General features: G+C 40.5%; 1 protein-coding gene across 4 annotated transcripts in view; it reads left to right on the top strand.

Annotated features, from left to right (window-relative positions):
- Positions 1 to 27,590, top strand: part of magi3a (membrane associated guanylate kinase, WW and PDZ domain containing 3a) — a 114,342-nt gene that overhangs the window by 68,532 nt on the left and 18,220 nt on the right. For all 4 annotated transcript variants that reach the window (XM_087833339.1, XM_087833342.1, XM_087833341.1 and 1 more), the window contains exons 2-9: positions 754 to 870; positions 4,887 to 5,006; positions 15,528 to 15,734; positions 18,016 to 18,178; positions 19,043 to 19,122; positions 19,833 to 19,890; positions 21,909 to 22,015; positions 26,346 to 26,555. In XM_087833339.1, the coding sequence (XP_087689465.1) occupies positions 754 to 870; positions 4,887 to 5,006; positions 15,528 to 15,734; positions 18,016 to 18,178; positions 19,043 to 19,122; positions 19,833 to 19,890; positions 21,909 to 22,015; positions 26,346 to 26,555 (1,062 nt within the window). The remainder of the gene's footprint in view (positions 1 to 753; positions 871 to 4,886; positions 5,007 to 15,527; positions 15,735 to 18,015; positions 18,179 to 19,042; positions 19,123 to 19,832; positions 19,891 to 21,908; positions 22,016 to 26,345; positions 26,556 to 27,590) is intronic.

Below are 27,590 nucleotides of genomic sequence, written 5' to 3'. Positions count from 1 at the left end.
CTAATAGGTTTCATTCCGATTGGGATTGGATAGGGATCATACTATGTACATTTACCTACAGTTGTGTGAAAAAGAAGGTTTTCCAAATTAGGACACAATAAAACGCAAATGTGTTCCTTAGCAGGTCTTGAATTACATAAATATGTATTGCTGATGGGTTACATTGATTGACTGAACCTACAGTGGTGGGAAAAAATGTATCTCAAGGGTCTAACTCATCGATGATAAAGGCGGACATAGCTACAGTGACATCATCCATTGGTTTCTGATGTTCTGCGTTAAAGCCTTGAGATCTTGATTTAACAAACAAACAACAAAAAACCCGTTTTTCACAAGGAGGGGTGTGTCTGACTGTGAAGTGCTTTGGCTGGCAGCTTATTGGTCACAAGCCGTTATGTAATGAGCATACCAAGGCCAATCCTCCTTTTTTAAAACCTAGCATGAAACATGACAGTGATCATTATTGGAAGTGTAAAACTTTCATAGACTTGCATGCTACTATGTGCTACTAATCACATAGTATCAGATGTAAATATTTACTGTCCCAACATGTGGTGTTTTTGATTTGGGGACTGTAACAGGGGTTATTGATTAGAGCTTTCCAGTATTGTTGGTTATAAAATAAAATTTCTGATTATCTTTTTAAATTGTCTTTAAATGTAAATAATCAAAATGGTGTTTTTAAAATGTGTGTAGTTTGGAGGCCGTCCAGTGTGAATTCATAACTCAAACTTTTCTTTTCTTTCCCTCCAGGTAAAGTGTTGAATACTGATTTGCGTCACTACCTCAGTCTGCAGTTTCAGAAGGGCTCCCTGGACCATAAGCTCCAGCAGGTGATTAGGGACAACCTGTACCTGCGTACCATTCCCTGTGAGTAGCTTCCTCAGCCTTGGGCCCTTCAGTCTTCTCTCTCTGTCTGGGTCTTCTTGTTGCCCTCTCACCTCTCCAGATGGAGCGTGGTCTCTTCCCATCTGTAGCACTACCTGTTATGCATTTTCCTCCAGGCCCTCCCTATTCTTTAATTCAAATAAACCCCTTTAACTTGTTTTCTGTTCATTTCTTCTACTTACACTTCAGTATTATAAACTGCAGATTTTCACTTCTTGATCTTATCAAAATTTCTAAAAGCACACAGTCCTATGAAAACCTGAATAGGCTTCTATATGGATGTCTACATAGGTAAAATATATATAAATATGTGCTTGTGCTATAAAAAAAGGTGAAAAACTTTCAGTGTTTTTATGTTTAATAATGGAGTTTTGCCCCTGTGTATATGAAATATTTAATTAAGAGAGATGTTTGTCAGTTTCTGATTGTTGTCAGACCTTGGTTGTGTTCAATTTAAATTCAGGAAAGAGTAATTGTACATTTTCTTCCCTATTTATTTTCCACCCTCTGATTTTTTTTTTCCCCCTCAGTTTGAGTTTGCTCCACTGCTTCTTTTGGAATATTCTGTGTTTATACCCGAGTGATTTAAAAATGGACAACAAGGCCAACAGGCGTAAATGAACAAGCAGCTGCAGTTCTCTGGGATGCGCAGCTGAGTTAAAAAAAACAAAAACAAAACATAAACAACAGTGTTTTTGCCATTTATCACTACTCGAGACAGCATTTATTACTTGTGCAACTCACAGTTAGCATTTGGAAAGCTTTCATTTCTGACATTTTGCTTGTGGGGGACATTATTCAAAAAACAGTTGGAGGTGCATTTAAGGAATATTGCTGTGTAGAAGTATCACTGATTAACTTGAGACACATATTTATTTGTGTCTTACAGAATAATCATGCTTGCTGTCGTGGAAGTTTCCCAGTAGTTTAAAGTTTAATAATTAGACCTCCTCTCCTAATTACAGTGTGATAAATAACATCTCAGTCTTTTCTATCTCAAATAAAATGCAAATGTTACATTTTCTCCCATTAGCTGAAGCTGAAAAAGCTGAAAAGCAAGTGTTGTAGTTGTACCTGCTTGTGCACATTTGGGTCTACTTTAGTGAGTTATTGTGGAAGATAATAGAAACTGTGAACCACGCGTATTAGCACTGCGGTTTGGCTTCAGTAGCTCAGCATATGTCCGCTGTCCAGTTTGCTCATTCAGGCCTGTGCCAGTGGCTTATCACAGTGCACTCAGCCAAAGTGACCCTGTGAGCAGCCTAAATAGCCACTACAGCATGATGCCATGCGCTCATTACAGCACTCCAAATAGCATTTTGGAGTGACAGAAGTATGACTTTGCTTTTCTGCTGCACACAGAGAAGCTTCATTAAGTGTCACTCTTGCCTCCCACAAACTGGGGCTCAAGACAATACCAGGGGTCTAGGTCACCCAAAAATCCTTAAAGCTTCACTAAATCCCTACACCCAACTCTACCGTCTACTATCGCTCTCTCCTTCCCTGGGTATTAATATCCATTGCAGCACAGCACTCAGGCCCACTAGTCTCGCTTCACGATAAAACACCAAGGAAGGATGGTGCAAAGGTAAAAATAAAGTGCCTCGGGTTTTCAGTCAATTGCAATTTCTATTTTGAGAAGTTAAAAACAAGTGTAAAAAGAAAAAAAACTAAGCATAGCTGTTGCACTGAACTCATCACTTACTGTTTTCTACTTACTGTAAGTCTCAGACAACTGTGGATGATGTGTGCCAAAATGGACAAGCTAAATGCACACTTTCAAGTGTTTTCACTGTAGCTATTGAGCCAGCAACTGTAACCAACACTCATATTTCCATGTCCCTTTATGTTAGCGTTCTGGTTTATTGTGTGTTTATCGTATATTACAGTCAAACTCACACAGTCTGACTAAAAGTTTGAAGTTGGCACTACGCAATCATGCATCTGTCAGTTTACAAATGGCAATCCCTGTGCTTCTTTACTCATTCTATTTTGTTTTGCTGCAATTAGCATCTTGTGGGCAAATGCTTGTTGTTTCTTCTGGTGCTCCACTGAGTGGGTGTTTAACCTGCAAAATACAGTTCACGACTAAGAAAATCCATGAAAACACAGTTCATACCTAACACTGGAGAGCCGGATTTTGATGTGAAGTCAGAATAACCTCCACAGACCTACTGTAGCAACTGCAATTACTTTTTGTTTTTCTTCTGTTTTGCTCCTGTATGGTTTTCATACAGTTGTTTCATGTCTTAAAAAAATCAAACACGTAAACTAAAAGTTGAAACAGGCTTGTGTTTTCCGGTGAGAATTGGCAGCAAATTTCTTCTGGTACTCTCTTCAAGGCTCCTTCTCCCAGTGCTCTTTTTTTCAGGTGGCAGTTTCAGCAGTCTTAGCAGTCTCTTTCCACTGTCTAACCACTGAATAACAAACTGCACATACAGTTTTATTTTTGCTGTCTCCTTCATGTTTTAAAACTTATTTTGTGTTATTTTGGGGGGTTTCTGCTACTTTTTGCAGTCATGTTGCACCAACTTCATATGAAAACACATTTACATCGATTATATAACAGGAAAACCGATCCAGTGTCTTGGAGTTTGTTGGTAAGGTAGCTGAATTAACAATAAATAGCTACATAATACATTTCCCTATCCCTTCTTCCAAAAATGAGCTCGTATATCTTCTTCTTGTGATTTTTATTGGTCTCATCTGATTGCTCTGTTTGACAGAATAAAAGATTGCCTTTGCAAGAAACTAAACAGTTTCCGATGCGATGGCTCACACTGCAGTCGGGATGGATGTTGACACAGAAAGAAAATGAAGAATGGGGATGGGTTCCTATTAAGCTCTGAGTTAAAATCCCTCGTGCCTGCAGTGCAGTCAGATAGCAGAGCGGTTTAGCTGAGGTATTTCAAAAGGCCTGATTACATCTAAGATGATGGTAAGAGCGGCTGGCGTGTTAGGGAGCATAAAATTATTTTCATAACAGTAAGTTTTCAGTGTCTTGCCATTGAGACCATCAACAAGGGGAAATGTGACACTTTTTAAATCACAGTTGCAGCATGGTACTACTTAATGGCTCTTTGCTGCAATTGAAAGTGCTTTAAGGTTGCCTGTTTCAGGGGGTAAAGGACTGTAAAATGAAGGGAAAAAGGAGAGCAAAGGATGCATTTGGGAAAAAAGGGAATTCTTTTTTCTCGATTATTGTTTTAGGCAAAGCAACTGCCACCGATCATAACCATTGACATTTGGAAATACACTGCAAGTATGCGTGAATTGCTTGTTGTTGTTGTTTTTTTTATTCTTTTTTTAGTGCAGGAAACAACTATTGTGGCTAATAAATCAACGGAAAGGGCTTTGAGGTGACAGTGTGTTATATTCATTTGAATCTATTCACAATATCAGTTTGTGGTTTGTTGATAATGAGGTTCCATAAAATGCGTTGCATAAACAAACATTTTATTTAGGTAGCCGTAGGCTGGCATGTCAGAAGTGTACAGCACCAGGATGTACATCGGATTAGTTATTATTAATTTCGGAGAACTAATTTCCACACAGCGTAGACATGCAGATGGTGTTATTATTGAAAAGAAATATGTGTAAGGTCAACAGAGAGCTTTCTAATTTTTCTCATTTATCGTGCTTAAAGTGGTGCTGTTCTACACAATCAGCGTCAAAGTATGTAATTAAAAATCTTGTTCATTGTCATCGCTTGTATTTCCTCTGTATTGTGACAGCTGTGTTGCTCTGTGGAGGACATTTTTTTTCCCCTCTGCTTCATATTTGAATAATGAATTCATCGCTTTGCTGTTCCAGCTTTGTTGACTATTCATGATGCAGACACAGATTCTCCCCTGAGCATTGTATTTGGACTTGAATCACATCCCTGTGGGCATGTTGGATTGAGTGTCACTTCCAACCCCCACTCCCACCCTGGCAATGAATGGCACATTCCACTTGTTTGGAGTTCCTACTGTATTAAACTTTCTCATTGTTGGCAGGTACTACTCGGCAGCCTCGAGAAGGGGAGGTTCCGGGAGTGGACTACAATTTTATCAGTGTGGCGGAGTTTCGTGAACTGGAAGAAAGTGGACTGCTGCTGGAGAGTGGCACCTACGATGGTATGTTCTCATGCACAAGGAACACATTATTATGGAGGGGCCTGGATAGATAGTTTAACTTTAAGTGGGAGAAATAGGGAGTTACAAAACATCAGACACACATCAGACCCTGACCTTTGTATCGAACTATAAAATGATTTTGTTCTTTTCAGACTTTTGTCTGGTTGTTGATTGTTGTGAATACCAGTTGTTCAAGTCTTTTTTTCCTCTGAGCATAAAATACAGTCGCTTTTAATCATTGTTATAAATAATGAGAAAGAAATACTGTACTATTATAGGGGTAGATTTGAAGATTGAGTCATACAGACAGACAGCCACAGCCACACTGGCAGTCACTGTGAAATCTTTTGCCCCAGGCAACTGCTAGCAACTATTTTTCAAGATGTTGCTTGCCAGTGCGAAATTGGTTGCAAAGAGGTATGTGATGCCGCACCAAAAACCTCCCTGTGATTGCCCTTTGGTTGCTAGCAGGTAACCATGGTTGCCAATAGTTTGCAAGATGCTGACTCCAAACACTCGCCAAGCCGTAGTAAAAATTTAAAAAAGTGTGATGGAAAACAGAAACTCAGACAGTTTGTCTTCAAAGTAAAAGTTGCATCTTTTGAGGTGTGCTTGCTGCAGGTTGAAGAATAAATGTTGAGTGTTGGAAGACAAGCCATCGCCTTCCAGTAGCCAGTAGCAAATGACCAAAGCAATTACAAGGAAATTTTTGGTGCAGCAAGTTCTTTGTCACATATCAGTCTCTATGCTTGTGTGACTAAGGCCAAAGATGGATTTAACTGTAGTGTGACCCTGAATTGGTGCTAAAATCATGTCTACCATAATAAAATCCTGCAGATGTTCTGCACCATAAACAAACCACATCAAACAAGACAACTTTTCATTTAAGATCACTCTGCTCAGATTGTGTTCTGGCTCAGTTGACATTCTTTTCATCGGCCTAAAGTAACTGAACCAAACTGGAAAACACTACAATTTCTGTAAACACTATAAATGAAAATGACTGAGGACAGACCAATGTCCCAGTCCATTCCAGTCGCCAGGCGCCTGGTTATTAGTTGTCTTGTGAATTTGCTGAGCTGTACTCAGTAAGGTCACCAGGTGAAATCAGCACATTGCCCGTGTCATCAAACTGCCATCCTAAAAATGAAAGAACTGGAGATAATATATCCCCAGATGGCTTTACCCCATTCACCTACTCATGATATCGAAAATGTGTTTGCTATGTAAAAGCTCTTTCATCTGCCCTCTGTCCCACATCTGCTCCCGAGAGCAACCCTGAGCCTATGAGCCAGTGCTCGGGATAAATAATGGATCCCCCCCTGTCCTTTTCTGCCTAATGTAACACTACCATGTGTGTATTGAATGGAATAGAAACACAACCTCACAGAGTTAATTATTAATGCCAAGCCTTTTGCTCAATAAACCTCCACACAGACCTGCAAATAGACAGACATACTTTAAAGCAGGAAGTGAGAGGGTGAAATATTTGACCTCATAATGGCTGGCCTTGGCTAGTGAGTCATCTACTTCACATTGATTACTAGTGGCTCCAGGCTTTATATTGTAGATGGTAAAATTAACTTTAAAGGCCCAAGCACATTTTTTTGAACATGCACACCATGCACATTATCTGATAATGCATGTTTTCAGAGGTCCCATAAAGCCCATGGCTCATTTGTTTTATATTTAGGTTTTTTTTTTGATGATTTATTAAAGCACATGGATATTTTCTTTAATTGGATTAAGGGTATAGTACCCACATTATATATGATTTATGTTGTTTTGTGTGTCTTAGTGTGAAAACTGTTTGTTTTTTCCTTCTTGAACTGAACTTTGAATGTCAAAGGTTCAGGGAAAACAACAGTGAATCATCATTTATCACTACCTCTCCCTTTCATGACACGCTTAGTACTGTTTGTAGACAGTGCATTCACTCTCTACTTTAATACCATATAAAGATGTGGTCAAAAGCCTACAATATGCACATTAATGTCATGTTAATTTGGGGCTCTTAATGATTTCCTTGAAGTGTTCTTTTTCCAGGATGGACTGATTATACAGAATATATCTTTGGAGACTTTAAGGAAACAAGAATTGGGTGCACAAGTTTAAAATTATTTTGGAGTTTCTCAATGTACCAGTACTACTGGCAGCAAAACAGCCCCAGACCATGATGCTACCACCACTGTGCTTCACATTTGGTACAATTAATTTAAGTAAACTTCCAATTTTGCCAAGAAAAGTGTTCAAATATCCAGCTAGAATTATGCCAAAGGTTGCTGATGTCTACCAAAAGCAATTGGTTGGGCTATATCTTGCTACAGGACATTTAACCAAATATTAGTGAGGATGTGTTTATACGTCTGACCCTGTGTGGATTGGAGAAATTCCCAAACAATTTAAAACCTGTGGATCCAGTTCTTGTTTTTCAGTCATTAAAGAATGTACCCTGGAAAAAAGAAAAGTTCCATGAAATGGTTAAAAACCCACAATCACCATTACCTCTGAGACTAATCCTTCAGACCTGCGAATAATAGTAGCATGCTGTAGCCATGCTTAATCTGTAACCAAGACCGAAACTCACTCTTGCTGCTCTACTAAAGGGAGTGTTTGGTGGAGGAAAAAAGAGTTTCACAGACTTTCAACTCACTAAACAACAATGGGAAGTTATTTAAGAAGGCCATTAAGATGAAAATACTTAACTAAGCATAAAAGAGGTAAATTGTGTTTTCAACGATCTTGCTCTTCGCTTTTCAGGGAAGTATTAGCATAAAAGTTGACTCAGCTGTTGGGGAACTGAATGGATAAACTAAAACTACACAAAAACATACAGATTGGGTTGCCAGTATTTCTTTTACAGAGAAAGTGTCAAAGTATAACACTTATGTTGTAGCTGAAATTGATTTGGGTGCCTGTATGTATGTGATTTAGGGCATATCCAACTTTATGCCCCTCACTGTGCAAGGTAGAGAAAAGCCAGTGGTATGAATCATTCATGACAGATGCTGCAAGCAGAAATGGACCAGCATAAGTCAATAAAACACTAGGCCTGCTACAGCTGATTTAATTGGATTTCATCTGGAAATGGTGGTGTTTTAATTTTAATATCTTATTATTTCCTATGTTGTGTTCAACATTCATTTAATATGAATTCCTGATGCCACGGGATCCCATTATACTGTGAGCAATTATTAGAATCAGTGGGCTACCTAAATTTGTGGCTTGTATGGGTCTGGCTATGCTTACATCCTCATCCGCGATCGCATTTAACAAGACTGCCATGGGAAACATAACCTTGATTACCTGTTAGAAGGTATAATCATAGGTCGGTGCAAAAATGGCTCGCTGGATGCATTGCAAATATAAAATACTACATAATGACATACTGAGGAAAAAGCACAGGACATGATTTACAGACAAGGCTGCACTAGGGTCTTTTTAGCTGACGGTTACAGTCTGAAGTTGCAGGCCCACCAGGGGATGGTTTGACAGGGGCTGAAAATGATGAAATCCCTTTGTTTGTGCAATGCCAAATTCATCCCCCATGACAATCATAGACTTTAGTGGAGAAGAAATGACTGTTTACGGTCCCCTTGTTTTGCTCAGCCACACTGCCTACAACCATTTTATAATAGGATATTTTTGGTGTTATAGGCTTTACAAAGTTCTGAGACAAAGCTACATAGCTGTGGATTAGATTTGTAACAATGCAACAGGCCAGTTTTCACAGAAAAGGGGGGTATAAAGGTGCTGGACTGGCAACTGCTACGTTTGCCTATTCATGGGAACTGATTAAGATGTAACTCATCTCTAAGGAGTACAAAAGAGATGGTATAGTACTCAATTAGATTTTTGCACATACAAAAAAGGAAACATAGAAAGGGAAGAAACGGCTGAAACTGAAATTGAGGCAAATAAAAGATATAGAAAAAAACTAGTTAGCTCAATAATAAAAACAGGAATTTACAGTAAAGGTATGAATGGTGTTTAATATATTTTGGGTTTCACAACACAGACTCAGGAAATGAACATAAACTAGAGAGGAAGTTCATTTATGAGAGGCAGGTCAACAGTAGATTGCTAAGCTTTACACACACACACACACAAACACATGGAGACCGAGCAGGAGGAAGCAGGGTTGACAAGGTTGGCTTGTGAAGTGTGAGCATCCATGCCAAGCAGGGCCTACGCCCAGTGCCAAGGCTGGAGCATAAGAGACGCTTCACCCGCCTGAGGCACAAGCAATCAGTGATGAGGCCTGGGCAGGCTGGGCACTACCCAAGAGAGTGGAAGGCCATCCTCAATGATTAATGAGGGTCGGCGACTGCAGCCGGCAGGTTCAAAGAGTCAGAGGGATAAATGCGGTGAGGGTGGAGGGGGCGGTTGTGGTGAGAGCTGAACCAAAGCATAAATCCTTAAGAGGTTTTCCCAAGCTTCCACAATATAAGGGATGTCTCCAATTTCCTTTTGTCTTTGAAAACATCCCCACAAAACATTTGCTAGCAATTCCCATTACTAAGTGACCCTGACTTCATGAATTCTTGCTCTGTAGCATCAGAGCTCATAACAAAAGTTTCTCTGAAGGATAAAGTAGGATTTGGAGGAGTTAATTCTCCCTGCAAATATAACTGTGGTAACAGTTGTACTCACATTTTCTTCAGTTACTCACAAGTTGGAGATGTGATACTGTATTCTGGCAGCTGCTGACTAAAACAGATGGCATGATATCTACACACGCACACAATCTGTATACACATTCTTTCCCATCAATAAACACATGAGGACTGTGGATACATTTCGTGTTGGGGTCTCTGGGGAACAGCAGCCAAGTTTAAAAACGCGTTCTCTCACACAAAACTGTTTCTTACGAGCAGCAAACATACCCTTGCGTGTTTAGTATGAGGGCGTGGCTGTGTAATCTTCTGACAGTGTCAACCAAGTGTTAGCTGAGAATGTTAAAATGAAAATGACTTTGCTTTACACTGTCCATCCACCACTCACCAGCTATCTAACAGGTGCTTTAATGTAATAACACTATGCTGAACTTGTTAGTACTTTGAGGATGAAAATTCATAAGCTGTTGATGATCGATAGTAATACGTTGATCCACTGTGATTTTCTGTATTTGAGACAAACTTTCCCTCAAGTATGTTAAATATAGAAACTAGGGATGCAACGATACCAATTTTTTCAAACCGATACGATACCGATACTTGGATCTGAGTGCTTGCCGATACAGAGTACAAAAACCGATACTTCTACCACACACACACACACAAATGCAATGAATTGGAAGACAGGTTTTATTTTATTCTCTGCCGATAAAAAATAAAATCTTAATAAAAATGACCACAAAAAAATTTCAAGTGAAAAATAAGCACTTCTGTTAAATTATTGCAGAGTCTCCACATTGTAATTTAACAAAATATCACTGAACTATTGGCACTGTCCCGAGCTTTCAGAATAATAAATAAACACTTCTGTTTATTTATTATATTTCATATCGCAGCTCGAGTATGCTGAGAAGACGGTGCAATCTTATGTTTTCCACGACCGGCATTGTCTGGTCATCCAGAGCGATAAAATGAGTCAGAGCCTCTGTTATTTTAACTGCCCGTGGATTTTCTCTTGACATTTTTTATCGCTTTTATCGCTTTAACCTGAGTTAAAGTTGGCTGTTCCGGTCCACATTGCTGACATTTTGTTTAGCCTAGCTACAGCCGCCTCCAGTTTCTCTTTTTTATCTGGAGCCGCCAGTCTCACTCACCTAACCCTGTGCCTGTTTAGCGCGGAATGTCCCCCTAGTGGCCCCCTAAAAAACTACAACAGAAATGACAAGCCACCCTCTGATTAATGAAATAAGTTAGTATCGGGTAACTTTTACGAGTATGAGTACACACACATTTTACAGTATCGGCCCCGATACCCGATACCAGTATCGGTATCGGTGCATCCCTAATAGAAACCAAACTGAGATGCATATAAATCTCATCCAATGTTTGTGAGTGGGTGACTTACAGGAATTTGGAATTCCAAGATCAGGAGCTTGATCTAAATCTAAGCTATTAGGGAACAAAAAAGGGGTTCCTACCTAGATAATATAGTCATTCTTACTCGAATGTCTTTCTGTATTTGCTGCTTCTTGTTACATTTTATGGTAGACCACAGCATATTAATTGGCTAAATAAGAGCCCACATCAACAGGTGTCTATTTCTGTCAATCACATATTGTCGTGGGTAGCTGCTGGCATGGTGGCCTCAGGGCTTCTTCCTTCTCCATTTTCTTCTGAGAGTGAACAGTCCATTCATCTTAGGGTAGTAATTAAGGTGCAAGATTCATGGTGAGCACTCTGACATCATCGAGGTTGCCAAAAGGTGATCGTATCTTATTAAAACAAGAACCAGAACCTTTGTCTTGATAAGGATGCATAAAGCATTCATTAATTCGGCTGAAATATGTCAGCACCATGCACGGGTCAGATAAGTGTTTTCTCCCTTTTTTTTTTTTTTGCTTTCGTGAAAAGAATATGGCATAATTATTAGAGAAAGAAAAGTGGGAATGTCCATGTTGCTACTATTACATATGAGGATTGCAAACTATGTTGAGATTTTGGAATTTCATTTATCAGTAGAGATGTTTATATATAAATATGTGGAAATGAAAAACAATGAACTCTTTCTCTTTCCCTTTTTGTTGAAATGATGCAGCTGCGTTAATGTGAGTTCCTGGTGCAACAGATTGTTGGGTGCACTGGGTTGGCTAGACCAGTGGTTCCCAAGTGGGCACACTCATGAACCCTAGGGTAGGGTAAGGCAGCGTAAAACAACATAAATTATACTAACCAGCAGTGCAGGCAACCCACCACAAAAAAAACCCCCAAAAAAACCCATAAAATAAAATAAAAATTGATTTATGGCTTTAACAAGACCAGAGAGCTCAAAAAGCTCATCCAGCGTAAGTCATCTGTCTAGAGAAGAACGCCAAAAACTCCTGGCCTATTTCAAATTAGCAGTAGATTTGATCCAGAGCTGGCCAGACTGTTTGTTTGTTTATTGTTTTTAATAAGGCGATAGAGGCAAAGTACTTGCTAATGGTGTAGCAACACTCTTGCAAGGAAAGCCCATGTGTACAATCTGCAAATAGGCTGTGACAAATAGAATCAAAAGAAGGACTGAACTTTTTGTGTCACTCCACAATCTGCCACCTAGCAGATAAGAACTTTCTCAATCCTGAGGGATTTATTTTGTAGCTTTTAAAGATAAGACATGGTAATTTAATAATTTAAAATAGCTTCTATGTTTAAATATTAGCCTTCAACATAAAGAATAGAGGGTTTTCCTTGAAATGTATATTTTCTTAGCAAACTTTGTGTCAGCTGGCCTTTTAGTCAGTAGAGTCAATCAAAGATAAATAGAGCATTCAGAGCCACTGGATATCACACAGCACCAACACCTCAGATGAAAGCAGAAAGGCATTGAACACATTTATTTACAAAGAGAAAAATACATATATGCAGAGAAAAAGATCCAGTCATCCTTGTAAAATGCAGCGAATGCCTGTGAAATGCTGCAGAAAGCTCACCTGCTGCTGGTGCTGCTTCTCCCTGCCACTTTCTCTTTTTAGGTTAGATGCAGTTAACGTTTTTGTTTTTTTTTAACCTTCTTATAGATGTTTTATATTGATGTCACAGTTAGGAAATATTTATTGCACTTAATCATTTAGTGGTCTTCAAGTCAAATCTTTCTCTTCGCTTCACTTTCTGCCACACTGAAATGGACACACATACAGCAGAGCTAAGGAGGCGTGTGCACGATGAAACGGAGAGCAGGGCTCGCCAAACCTCTGAATCAAAAAATGCTTTTAAAATATACCCATTTAAAAGGTTTTTCAAACAAATACTGCACCATTTTATACACATACAAACCCAGCTGTGTTACTAGAATGAGTTGAGGTATAAAGAAGAAAAAAAGAGATGCACTATGACTTCATACTGTTACATTGTTTCATTTCACTTGTTCTGTGGATACTAATAATTTTAAATGGGTAAATTATTAATGGTTGTATTGTACTGTATTGTATTAAACTGATGGTACCTGGTGCATCCTACCACAATTTGAGAGAGAGACTCCTGAGTATCTCTTCGCCCCCACGTCTCTACACAGAACAGCTGAACCGACACAGTTCTGCCTTTCCATCAATTTTGCTCAGATATGGAACAGTAAACACAGCCTTTATTGTTTGTCTTTACTCTTGCTGTTATAATTTGCAGTTGTGCTTTTTGTGTATAGATAATCAATTGATCTTTTATTCTTTAGTTGTTTTTTTCTCACAGGTATCTTTATTATTGATCTGTTAGAATCAGGAATCAGCATCTGTTTGATCTATCTGTTTGTAATAATGAAATATATTTGTTATTGTGTGGCTTGTCGTTAAAATATATATATATATATATATATATATATATATATATTCTCTGTACAGTCATCACATAAAAAGGAAGACACAGATCACAGAACAGAATTAGATATATTTTATTATAATTATACATAGTACATAGTAGACAGCAGATGCCTGGGGATCTTGCAAAGTCACAGGATATAAATGTTAAATGATATTAGCGGTGCATTAGCAAGTTCTTAATGAGCTGGACTCTACAGTTTTTAAACTGCAGTTTAAAAAAACATCTAGCCTGCAGTCTTTTCAGTTCACTTTGGGAGCTTATGGTTTTGTGTCTGCGTGCTGGACGGAGGTAGTGATTCCAAACAAAAGCTGCTTTTCAGGTTGTGACTCATTAGTACACAGTAATTACAACGCAATCAATTTCAGCGCGCCTCCTTATTTTGGCCATCGTCTCTCCGCTCTTTGCACTGGGGTACTTAGAAAAGCTACGGGAACCTTTGTGTGAGCTTCAGAAACTGGAACGAAGAGAGCAAATTACCACTTCTAATTTACCTCCTCCAATTTTTATTCCACGATTAAGCTTGCTATTAATTACAAACCTAGTAACCAATTGATTCTGATAATAATGCTCTCTAATTTAAATGTGCATTAGTCTATTTACCTGACTCCGTTATGATGAATTTCTCACTATGACTCTAGGATGATTTTGTTTTTGTTTATTTAGTGTATCATAATTATAGCTGATTAAATATGGTGTTTGGATGGTAACTCTTAATAACCTTATACTTTGCAGTCAGTGTAATAATGCATTTCAGTGGAAGGTACATTAATCTGAATGCTCTTTGTTTTCCTTTTAAGATGGCAAGCAATAATTTGATAAGGCTTTGAATATTTATTTATTATAAACGAGAGACATTAAACAATAGAAAGGATGATTGTTCCTCAATGTGGAACTTAATTCTATTTCCACCATATCTCTGTCAGTGAGAAAGTGGTCCTTCCCTTGTCTCTCTCCTCCCCGCAGACTCCTTGGTCACAGTGTCTTTCCACTCTCTGATGTGCCGTTTAACTGTTCCAAAACAACGCTCGGCTACTCAAACAAAGCACGGCACACTGCAATCCCACACAAAAATATGAGAACAATCAATACTTCTACCATACTTTCACGACTATTTTCTCACATCTTTTGGCCTCAATTGTTTTTTCCACAAAGAAAGAAGGTGGCGAGTAGTAAGTGGGTCACCCTGTTTTTTTTGTAGTTGAGAGACCGTTAACTGCCTTAGGCTCCAACATGACAGCAAAGGGAAGCTGATGGACTTAAAGGGACAATCAAGTGCCCGAGAACCTACCTTGGCATAAGCGCTGTGGCCACAATTGCCTGTGAGTGAAATAGTAAATATAACATTGTGTTTTTTAACACCTAAACAAAATGAGTGAATCAAAACTTGTTTTTCTTTGGCCACTTCAAAGATTAGAAGCCAGCAAATGATCTGTTGTTATAGTAATAGTCAGTGGTCCTGATTGAGCATATGGTATTGTGGGTCAGTACTGATTGTGATATTGGCATCTAGGAGAAAGGCGACAGACTTTGTTTTTTCATAAGCTGGAGATTTTCACAAAATTTGAAGGTTACAACAGCAATTTTGTTCCAGAGTACAGCTCTGCCAGATAAAATTTGTAGGTAAAAAAAAAGCAGTAATCTTTCACACTTTAAGTGATACGGTCTCTTTTTGGTCTGCTGCGAGCACAATTGTTTTGTGTGTACTTCTATCTCCTCTTTTCGCACTACACTATAAAGCCAGAAAGAAACTCTTTTCATACCATGGTAAACATTTCTGGCTGTCTGTGTGTATTTTGGTAAAATTGAAGTGTCTACATTTAAATATGAGATCTTCAAAGCGGAGGCTGCCTAGCAATTTCTAAGTCTGCTCTAAGGGTAAAGGTAAGAAACAGATTACAGGTTAGCCGAGTGGAAGGGTTGTATGTGAATATGTGTATAGATAAGTGGTTGGGGTTAGGGTTATATGATGAAATTAATCAAGAAAGCTTGCACATATATTTTTTAAATGTATTAAAGAATACATTTCATTGTCACTCTCGCCCTCTCTTCTTCCCAGGCAACTATTATGGGACCCCTAAGCCCCCTGCGGAGCCGAGCCCTGTACAGCCAGACCTGGTGGACCAGGTTCTGTTTGATGAGGAATTTGACACGGAGGTCCAAAGAAAACGCACAACCTCTGTCAGTAAGATGGACAGAAAGGACAGCGCTGCTCCAGAGGAGGAAGAGGAAGAAGAGAGGCCTCCTTTGGTCAACGGACTGACCGGTGAGGGGACACCGCTGTTTTTAATTTTTTCGTGGCTTTCACAAGTGTTAGTTAGTATTCTCTGCTAGCTATACTACAGCTCCCTTCATTACCGGCTTTCTACAAATTTAAACCCCAGCACTTTTTTGTTTGCTTGATTTATTTATTTTTCCAGCAGTTCATTATATTGTTCTCAGAATGCAAAACAGCAGGACCTTTTTTTCTTTTCTCCTTATCATTCTTCTCTCCAAATAAACATTCTCAGGATTAGCTGCTCTGTATGCAAGGTCGGCACTAAATCACAGCACTGCAAAGTCAAAATGTAGCCAAAGTCTGTCGGAGATCAATAGAAGCAACCCCTCGGGTAGAAAGATAGTTTGTGCTCGTTTCATTCGCATACACGGATGCCCCTGCATGGCTCAGCTAAGAGCTAATAGTGAGGATGAAATTGTAGCAGTAGTGAAAGTCATTACCTTAAGACACTCTTTTATTTCAAACACTACAAAAAGTAGAGTCGTGTGTTGCATGTGCAAATTGAAAAATGTATCTCGAGTGGCAACAGCAGCAAATGCTAAATTAAAGGTTTCTTTTCTTCTCAATTCTGAGTGCTTGCAACATGTTTTTAAAAATGAAGACGAAAAAAAAAGATCTGAAAAATAAATTGTGCGTAGCCGTTATTCAGGCAGGCAACAAAGTCAAGTTTCGCTGCAACCCTGCACCTACAACCCCACGGTGTCAGTGGCGTCCCACATGACCTGATGTCTTGGTTGACACGCTTCTATTCTATTTAACAAACAAATATCATACCCCTCCTCTTCCTTTCATGCTTTGTCTGTATGCTCATGGGCATGGACCTTATGTGCAGAAGGACACATAAGGTCCCAGAGATATAATACACTGATTCAAATTCTAAAATAAATAAATAAATACATTTTTAAAAAAGATCAGTTATTGTATTAGGATGAATTTTTATATTTCAAAGTAAGAAATTGTCAGAGATATGCATTGTCATCTCTGGATGGCAGTGTAGACCTCAACCAAGAGAAAATACTAATTATAGACAAATATCACTATTAATTAATAATAATAATCATAATGGATTGCATTTATATAGCACTTTTCTAGGCACCCAAAGCGCTTTACAATTCCACTATTCATTCACACACTGGTGGAGGCAAACCACAGTTGTAGCCACAGCTGGGGCAGACTGACAGAAGCGAGGCTGCCATATCGCGCCATCGGCCCCTCTGGCCAACACCAGTAGGCGGTACGGTGCAGTGTCTTGCCCGAGGACACAACGACCAGGACAGACAGAGCTGGGGATCAAACCAGCAACCTTCCGGTTACAAGACGAGCTTCCCAACCCCCTAAACCACGTCCGTTGTCTCACTGAAAATACATGAAATCTTCATATGGTTTTAGAGTGCCCACTAAAAGAGGTAGCAGCTGGCATATTTCTGGGCCTTGAATGTAGTTAAGTACTGATTGTACATTTCTTTCATGTCATTTCGGGGTTTTTTAGCAATCTTGCCTGCACAAATTTGCAACAGCTCTTCTGTTTATATTTCTTTGAAAGGGCTGAAAGCAGCTGTACCCTAGAGCAAGTGTCTGTGTGTAGTCGTTTATTCAGACTTCATAAATGCGGAAACATCTTCCTGGTTCTATCATGAAAAAGAGCCCTGGTTTCAGTACAAAGAGCTCTTGACTTATTCCAGTCAACAGTTGTCACTATTTTCCCCCTGCCACTCCATTATTCCAGTCAAACAGAATGAGCATTCAATGCCACGACAAAGCTAGGTCACACACAGCCAGATGAAACCTGCAGATAAGAGCCTCACCCAGACAGGCACACATACACATCAAGATCAGGCAAATACCCTCACGCACAAGCAACACTATGATGCTAATAGAGTTGTGATGTAGCGCTCCCGGCTGGGCTGAAACATTGGTCAACTCTGCTCTTGCCTGGGAGGCAGTTCTCAGTACATCACTACTGACATGCAAATCCTATGGCAATTGCTGCTCTTCCGTCCTCTTTGCGTGTACTCTCTCTGTCTCTCTCGCTCGCTCTCTCTTCCCCTTACACTCCTGTGGATGTAACAGTCCGGCTAGTGTACAGAGGAAGAGCAGCTCGAGCAGCAGCAGCAGCAGGGAGAAATGCAAGGAGCCCAGAGGAGCTCCAATGGCGCCACATTCTCGCGTCCTGTCTCCTTCTCCTTCTATCATCTCCCACACCACTACTCCCAACCCATTCCTATTTCTGTCTCCATGCCCATGTCCCTCTCCCCATGCCTGGCCACAGAGCACAAGGACAAAGCAGAGTGGAGGAAGACAGTGCCCAGCTACAACCAGTCAGCTGGGGCCATGGACTTGCGTATATGGAACACAGAGGATGAAAGTCAGGAGCCCTTGCCTAAAAACTGGGAGATGGCCTACACAGAAACCGGCATGGTCTATTTCATCGAGTGAGTAGCCTTTCTACTGTGACTTCCCTGTCTTGTTTTTGTCCTATTACACTCCCATTACATCACCATTGTTCTAATCCCACTGCTTGTAGTCCCAGTTTCTTCTTCATCTCTTTGTTTCTGCCTTGTTAACCCAGTATGTTTAGAGTTCTGACTTTTTCTGCTCCCTATTCAGCGCAACTCTCTGTACTGAATTAACAGCAGGTGCTGAACATGGAAGCTGTCTGTAGACTCGCCCGTTGCAGTGGAGTTGAGTCTCAATAAAGTTTTTCCTTTTATTTCCCCCGCGTTTGATGTTGGTTTTGTTGGCTGCCGCTAAAAGCAGCAGGCCCTCATTGTTTACCTGGCCCGTTAGTGTGGCAAACAGTCAATGCTGAGCCACTGAGAGAGCCAAGTAAAGCTGCCTGCTGCTAAATCAATAGCTCATTCTGCCAGTGAGAGAAACAACAGGGTAAATGGAGCTCGCCACCCCTGACCTGCTGTCTTAGTTCTGCTCTTTATGATCTCTACAACTGCTCACTCTTTTATCTTTCTGTGTCATCCCTTTCCATCCTTCTGTAATTTGTGACTTTTTTTTTTCTTTTTCATCTTCCTTACGCCTCAAACGGTCCTCTGAGCTTTGTTAAAACTGTACTAATATTTTAAAAGGTTATTTAATAAAGTATTTGATCCCAAAAGATTAAATAGTCGTCATAATCCTGTTTTGGGAGAGCTCTGTTCGTTTGCTAGAGATGGAAAAACACTCCCCGGGTGAAGTGGCTCCCAAGAGATCTAAGCGCTAATTGCTCAACTCTAATGGCATCTTAAGTATTTGAAAAATAATTTAAACTGTGCTTAAAGCCCTGTATCTTTTTCACATTACAGTCATAACAGCAAGACCACCACCTGGCTGGACCCACGTCTTGCCAAGAAAGCCAAGCCACCTGAGAAATGCGACGAAGGAGGTGAGGCAATAGGAGCTAGCTCTGTGATTAATAACAATCGCGCAGGCACTTACAGCCATCGAGTCCGCTCACATGCTACCTACACTTTTCCCGAGTCCTTGTCGTATTGAAGGGTTTGTGTGTATGAACTGCATCCGTGCCTCTCTGAAGGGGGCGCTGGCTAACAGACGGATACTGAACAGCTGAGCGCTCGTGGTCACAGTCATGCTGGTGACACAGCACAAACCCCCAGTCCTCAGTCCGCCCGTCTCCTCCTAATGGTTTCGTGGACACATGCAGAGAGCTCATCAGTGCAGCATCTCTCAAAAGGCAATTTTCCATGGCTCCTCTTGCGTAAAGATCTCCTCTGCGCTGCGTGTGTTTGTCACACAGCAGCAGAAACCCGAGATACTGAACACATACACACCACTGGAAGGAAGGGCTGTTGTTTTTTCCTGGGAGGCTTTCTAACAACACACAGTGTGTGTGTCCCCCTCCCCTCCCGCCCGTCTTCCCCTTCCTCCTCCATAGTGTGTATCAAGTCTTAAACACATAGTGACAAATAAAAAGAAGGCCTCCTGTTCTGTAGGTGTAGCTAAGCATGCTGTGATGGTGCCAGTCAAAACACCACACTTCATTGAGTGTGTCCAATTGTCCATGTAGTGCCTCAGCAGTATCTTAAGTGATTTGAGTCAGCCTTTTCCCTGTCTGTTTTTTTCCCCTTTCCACAGAGTTGCCTTATGGCTGGGAGAAGATTGAGGATCCACAATTTGGCACATACTACGTAGAGTAAGTAAATTTCTCTCTTCCTTTTATACCTGGAGATCCATAGAAATCGATACCTGTTAATAAGCATGTGTGGTGATAGAGACATCATTCTTGACCTTTATAGGTTTTCTGAAGCTGTTTCTGCATATTTGATTTCTCTAAAATGCCCATTTAGAATGAGTTCTATTTCAAGATATTTTTGTATATTCTGCAACATAAAACCATATCACTTAATACCAAGCATATACATGTTGAGCTGCTGGATCTCAGGGGAACCTGTGGGACACGTGATAACAGTACATTATGCAATTGTGCAAACAGTAGTTTCCCACAATTCTGCTGAAAGCACCCTTGTGGGAACTAACAAGTGAGCTACAGCTTTGTCTGTGTATCTGAAAAAGAAAATACAGTGGAGACAACAGACAATGAAGATTTAGAGGTCCCTGAGATGGAAACGAGGGCGAGATTCAATTCTGATCGAGAGTGTAAACAAGAGCACAGTGTTTCATTTTAGTGCCATTACTGTGAACAAAGAGGAAGAGACCCGCAGGCAGGGGGGGGAAATATACGCGCCTGTTTATGCAAGAGGGTCATTGAGAGGCTCTCTCTCTCGCTCTCCCTTCTGTCTCTGTGTTTTTTTTTGTCTGGCAAATTTTATTGTGAATGAACGACCAAATGCAACGACGTGACGCAAAGTCTCACGGTGTCTACAAAACACGAGGCGTGGCAATCGAGGGTTGAGAAAGTGAGACGGAGCAAAAGAGGAAATGACAGAAAGGAAGGAAAATGGAATGTTTATCTCTTCAGACTTAATGGCGAGGGTATCTCTGTGTATGAGTCATACGCAGTAAGAGTGCAGAGTACCCATGCACACACGCGCGCGCGCGCACACACGTATACAGTCAGTGTCTCAGCATGTGGCTGATTCACTGTGCAGCATCAATGCATTTTCTCTTCCTAAGGTGCTGTAATGGTGATTTACAACCGTTAAAGCTTATTATGCAGATGAGCTACCTCTCTCCATTACCATCTAACCGTGGAGGGACATTTCCCTTGGTAACAGGAAATGTTTAAGCACACAGGTGTGACTGCAAATCATTAATTGTTTTTAGATTGAGTTTCGTGTTAAGTCCACCAAGTATGGCTGCTGATCCTGGATTGGCAAAGCCTGGTTATATTAGGAAACTTCTGGAACGATACCACCTCAGTGGCTGTAATGTGAAAAAGGGCACATTTTTATTTCTGTCATTTTGCTGTTCATTAAGTCTTTTTATTCTCGCATTATGAGGCATTGAGCAGATGTTTATCCCAGCTATACAATATGGGCCCATAGCATGAAAGATTGCTGCTGATTTCCTCCATGTAAATTCTCTGAGAATTCATTGGGCATGACAGTTAATTTATTTTTAATTAATGAGGTTTAGATATTCTCTCAAACCATTTAAATGTGTAGCAGTTCTGGCAAAGACAGGTTAAAGATTTTCTATTTAGAACAGCTCACGTATTATAAAGACAGCCTGTCTGCCTAGCACATGTTATGTCACAAACAGCCCTCGTATTCAAATCGCAGGTTTGCATGGCAGGCAAAGACCAGTATCTGCTCTTTGGACAAGCACTGTTCAGCGATACCAAACGGTGAACCATCAGTTGGCAGCTCGGACTGTCAACTGACATGAGAAACTCAGTAATAGATCAACAGTATGCAATCGAAACAAAAAACATTTATATTTTCAATGCACATTCTAGCTCAGTGGTTCTTAACCTTGTTGGAGGTACCGAACCCCACCAGTTTCATATGCGCATTCACTGAACCCCTCTTTAGTGAAAAATAAAATGTGATTTTTTCAAATTCAAGACATAGATATGTTTTTTATTGGTGCACAAAATGAGCTGTGCATGTCACGGTGGAGGCTCTGCTGAACCCCTGAGACCGACTTACCGAACCCCTAGGGTTCGATCGAACCCAGGTTAAAAACCACTGTTCTAGCTTTATCTAACATTATGATTTTTGCTCATTTAATATTATATTCCCTCTACAGCCACATCAACCAGAAGACCCAGTTTGAAAATCCAGTAATGGAAGCTAAGAGAAAACTAAGTGTGGACACGCCCATTGCAGCACCTCCACAAGCTGCTACGCCCTCAGGTAACTGCACCTACAACGCTCGAGCCGCAGGCATATTAAAGTGGTTAATACACAAGGAAGGCTTGAGAACAAATTGTCCGATTTTGTCGGTTTTGTACAGAAAACTGTCAGTGTGGAGGGAAAATGGGTCCTTTCTTTGAAAATCCAGTCATTAGAAGTTGAAGTTGCAGCAACATTTGTAGTATGAAGAACAACTTTACTGCTTGACCACTGCATTTCAGCCTGTAGCCTCCATCAAGATTAACATTAAAATCCAGTCGTTACCATTACTAAACACACGCTTGAAGAGTTTTATAGTGGACACATAGGTCTAAATTGCATTCTGGGATTTGAATAAGCAAAAGTTGCATTTAACTCAAAACTCAGGTCTTGTCTTTGTCGGTATTATAATACTTTAAATGTATCCAGTACAAAGTTATTTGGGGGATTAATTACAACCAAAGTGCTTCTATAAAAGCTTTAGTCAAACATGTCCAATTTGGGCTCATGACAAATGTCTAAATCAGCCCTAAGATCAAAATTTGTTAGTTGAATCCAGAAATGGCTAAAATCAATTTTGACCCCTAAATATTGGCAAAAGTGGCCCAATTGGGGGTAGGTGCTTATTTTCTGATGGTCACACTCCCCAAACTCGTCATCCTGGGTTGATTAAATTGGACTCATATGAATTCAAATTGTTGACAAATTTACAGTAAAATACATGTTAGTAGGTGCTAAACATATGCAGTCATGTCTGAAAAGGGCAGCATATTCTTTCCCAATGCCCTGTTGAAGACATTGTGAGCTGCAGAAATTCCACCACTGAAATACATTTAACCTTTGCATGTCCTTCATTGGTGCCCTAGCTTGTTCAGAAACTAAACAAGTGTGATGTCCTTAGAGAGATGAACTAATATGTGATTATTTAACGTTTCATATAACGGCTTCCTTATCTAGACCTGATGAAATATTATTATTAGCAGCCAGATGAAAAGCCAATGTATAAATTTATATTTGCGTGTCTAAGTAATGGACATACATATAAAAGTTTTAACCACTCAACTATTTCAGTGGTCAGATTTGGATTCAGCTTTCACGTCAGATTCCATATGAAGAAGCAAGAAAACCTCAATCCTGCCTTCAATCATGAATCTTTAATTAAACAAAATGTTTTGTACTAGTGTGTCTTTGACTTATGGTAGTGACGCTACAATCGAGCGCAGGTAGTGGTAGTTTAACTCAGTAACTTCTCCACAGGGTGATTTTCCTTCATAAGATGCAATGCAGTCGACAGTATTATTAAGATGTCAGCTTTATAGTTCTAGCTTTTTGTTCAGCAAAGATATTTATATGGATTTGTATATATGTATATATATTTATATATATATAGCACTGCAATAGATGTGTTATCAAAATACTGGGGCACTTTTCATCTCCTTCATGTTAAGAAGTCTGTCTGGAAGATGTTCTAACAGTTGACAGGCTTCTGATAAACAGCCCATAGCCTCTGAAGCAATGATATTCAATTTGAATAATGGAACAGTGCTTCACTGGGCGGCAGAATTCATTTTGACAAGTAGATATGATATAGGGCGGGTTCTGAGGTCTCTTTGAAATCCTTTTGCCACAGTCACTCGTGGTAGTTGAAAGCCCTCTTTAGAACAGAGGGAGGCAGTTAAATAAGAGAGACAGGGAAGGAGAAAGAGGTGACTGCCTTTGAAAGTGACTTACGATCATAAATTGCATTTCCACTGGGTCACCTGCTCATCATTTACCACCTGTGGGGAATGCTCCTGCTTGATGATCTAATCACAATCTTCTCAGTAAATATAAAGGTCTGAGAGACAGAAGGCTAGGTTGTTGTAAAATGTGCAAGAATTATTATGCTCTTCTGCGTGTGAACACAAAAGGCATGGCCTCATTAGTATTCAAACTAGCCTCTGTATTTCAGACACCCTTTGGACACAACTGTCTGCCTCAGTCGGTTGCACGCAGACCCCACCTCCTACAGCTGAGCCTTTCTGCAGTTTGTGGATGATATTGCTGCGTACCGCCGCCTCCAGCTTCGACTGCCTCCCCTGTGCTTGTTCTCCAAATTCCCACCCTTGTTAATGAGAATTAATGGCTAGTGGTCTTGTGCAAGTGTACGGATGCGCGTGAGGTGGCTTCTAAACACTGTTTTGACAAGGCTGGCTAACCTGACCTCCCAGACAATGCCGCAGAGCACAAGAGCAAAGCCCAGCCCTATGTTCGGCCATAATTATCATGCCGAGAATCCTGTCAGACATTTCATATAATCGCTTCACCCTAAGGAAACTTGACTGTCCCTTTGTGGCCCACGGCTTAATCAAGACCATGTAAACATGGCTTTGGCGTGTAGCTCCCTTTTCATCCCGCTTGCAATTGTCTCTCTCCACTACTGTTATGCCAGTATTGCCTTCGAGGTGATCGTGCGAGAAAGACTGTTTCAGTATGTCGGAGCTATCTGACAGGGATTAGTTCCATCATAAATCATACTTATTACACACTTGTGCCCCAAGTCGTTCAGGAGAATTTCACGTTTTTGTACCTGCTTGCAAATCCTTGCTCAACATAGACTGACATTTGTTAGAATATCCCTTGTACTTGTCCGGCACTGACGCGGCAGTGTCATCTAAGTCATACTTGGCGTAATCTTTTTTGTCTTTTCAGAGCGGTCACGTTCCTCTGCCAATTGCCATGCAATTATGCAAATCACAATCCCATGACACATTGAGAGTGGTGTAGGAGACAGGGGAAGGGGGGACTTCTATCTGTGCTCTCCCTAATGAGATTGATGTCCCAGCATCTATCAGTGTGGGAACTGCCAGAGTAGAAGCCCAGCACGCAGGGACAGAGCACATAACTCACAATCTCATAGGCACACACCACAGAGAAGGGCAAGCTCGGATTTAGTTAAAATTTCTCTCTTTCTGTCAAGGCTAACTCTATTTCTTGCTGTCTCTTTCTGTCTCATCACTCTTATCTTGCTCTCTTTCGCACAAATGCACACCTACACACACGCGCGCGCGCGCACGCACACTATCTAATATAATTCTGTTCCTGTCTTCCATAAAAGCGCCCCATTTACACATCCTGCAGGCAACACAAAGGAAATTTGCAATGAAAAGTTTACCTGGAAAATGTCAGGTGCATTTCAGGATGGATTTATCACTGCAGTGAAGAGAATTGGTTGTTTGCGGGGAGACTTGGGCAAACTTTAGGCATTTTGCAATAACCGGGTGTTTATTGGCTTTGTGAACAGAGCAGTGGTTTTGCAAGTTGTGTGTCTCTGTTTGTGTGCGCGCGTGTGATTTGTTGGAGTTTGCGCTTAAACTGTGAGTTCTTAGTGTTGATGTAATTACTAGCAGTAAGTGATGTGCTGTCAGACATGTTGTCACTGTGCGAGTATTGTTATGACGGTGACAGATGGCAATTTATGAGCAAGCGTTTCAGCGTCTCTTCCTATACTGGGCTCACTTTCGCATACACGTACGATTCCGTCTCACAAACTTTTGAACTACAGAGGCTTGCTGCGTTCGTGTGTAACTGACGCCACTGTGACTTCATTTACAGTTTAAAAGATGAAAAGACATCCAATTACCTTTAAACTAAAACTGTTTCCAGCAGGTAAACAGAAGCAATTAAGTGAATTTTGACACTTTTTTTGCCTTCTGTAGAACACCAGGCAAAATTTTAAATGAACGAATCACATTGGAATCTGTTTATTTTGATGTGTTTAAATGAATATTCTTTAGAAATCAGGCCTTTTCCCAGCTGAAATGTAAATATGTTAGTTTTTAGTTGTCAAAAAGGCGAACTCCCAACTCTTGAGCCTCGAGGCGATCGTGGCTCAAGAGTTTGGGAGTTCGCCTTGTAATCGGAAGGTTGCCGGTTCAAGCCCCGGCTCGGACAGTCTCGGTCGTTGTGTCCTTGGGCAAGACACTTCACCTACCGCCTACTGGTGTTGGCTGATGGCGCGATATGGCAGCCTCGCCTCTGTCAGTCTGCCCCAGGGCAGCTGTGGCTACAACTGTAGCTTGCCTCCACCAGTGTGTGAATGGGTGGATGACTGGATGTGTAAAGCGCTTTGGGGTCCCTAGGCGGGACTAGTAAAAGCGCTTTACAAATACAGGCCATTTACCATTCATTTAGCCACTTCTGAAGCTTTTGCTGTCTGTACATGTGTTCTGTCCGAACATTTTTCTGTGTGGAATTGAAAGCATGGTGTAAAGAATGTGTTCACACCCCAAACATTTAGTGCAAGAATTTTACTGAGCGTACTTGTGATATTAGATCATTAATCATTACCTTTTGTCTACGTCTCCTTTAGGTTCCACAGCAGAGGAGCCTGGCAGGGGAATGCGGGGGTTTACTCGAGATCCGACTCAGTTACAGGGCAACATACTTAAGACAGCACTTAGAAAAAGCCCCCAGGGCTTTGGATTCACCATTATTGGCGGAGACCGACCTGACGAGTTCCTCCAGGTCAAAAACGTCCTGCCAGATGGGCCTGCAGCACATGACAAGAAGATTGCCTCAGGTAACATTCCCCACAGACATAATGTTTTTTAAGTATCTGGTTCGCATGCTGTTTTAACAGTTGGAGACCACCCTGCTGTAATTTGTTTCCATAATGCAAGGTAATACAACTGTTTAAAAGCAAAGTCAACAAAATCCCGTGTCACATTCACGTGTACACGGGTAACTGTGCATGGCATTTATCCTTTATTCACGCAGTAACACTTAAGCTGGGCATTAGCATACATTCGGTACATAATACAGCTTAATGTGCCCTTTGCGTACACACAAATAAACACATTCGGAGGCAAAAAACCGAACAGGCACTTCACTCTGAATATCACATTGCTTGATCAAGCAAAGACAAATGTTTATAGGCAGTGTTCAGTGGAGCAGCTCGAAAAATAGAGAAGTCATCAATAAAGCCGTGTGCAGTTTATAGTAGAGGCTCACATTTTATACGCACTCGTATATTAAAAATGTAATTAGCCTGCATACAGGCTGCGTGGCTGCAGGTTGACATGTGTGCTTATGTAAAAACAGGGGATGTATATGAGTCTGCCACGTAGTGTGTTTTGCAAGTGGCACAGTAAGTTCTTTATTATTGCATGTTCTAGTTCTGTGATCACATGCATGGTGACTGTATTCATTTGAAGTATGTTACTGTGTAATGCCTTAAGATTCACATTACCGTAGTATTGATTGCCAAGCCATTGCGGCTGCTGAGAATCAACTTAAGAGTGGAGCAAAGAGAGTAATTATTTTCAGTGTTTCATTTCCCTTGAGAAGGAGGGTAATTGACTATAACAAAAGATGAATGTAATTAATTTCATTGGGTTTTAATTGCAAGCAGTAGAGTGTAACATCTTCAAGTAGTTTTTTTTTGTTTTTTCATTTCTGAGTATTGGCCTACGGCATTTATTTATGCTGAAGGTTGAGTGTTTGAACTTTGTGAGAAAATATATTTCGCTTAGTTTTTTGGATATGGAGCTGTTGAACTAATCGTGAGAGCGGCATGTAGTTGGTCTGAACAAGCAACAAACTGGTATATGAAGCT

The sequence above is a fragment of the Neolamprologus brichardi genome, chromosome 20 (assembly GCF_056152115.1).
Source record: "Neolamprologus brichardi isolate AB-2024 chromosome 20, ASM5615211v1, whole genome shotgun sequence".
Classification (NCBI taxonomy): Eukaryota; Metazoa; Chordata; class Actinopteri; order Cichliformes; family Cichlidae; genus Neolamprologus; species Neolamprologus brichardi.
This window is presented reverse-complemented; position numbering and strand designations above follow the sequence as displayed.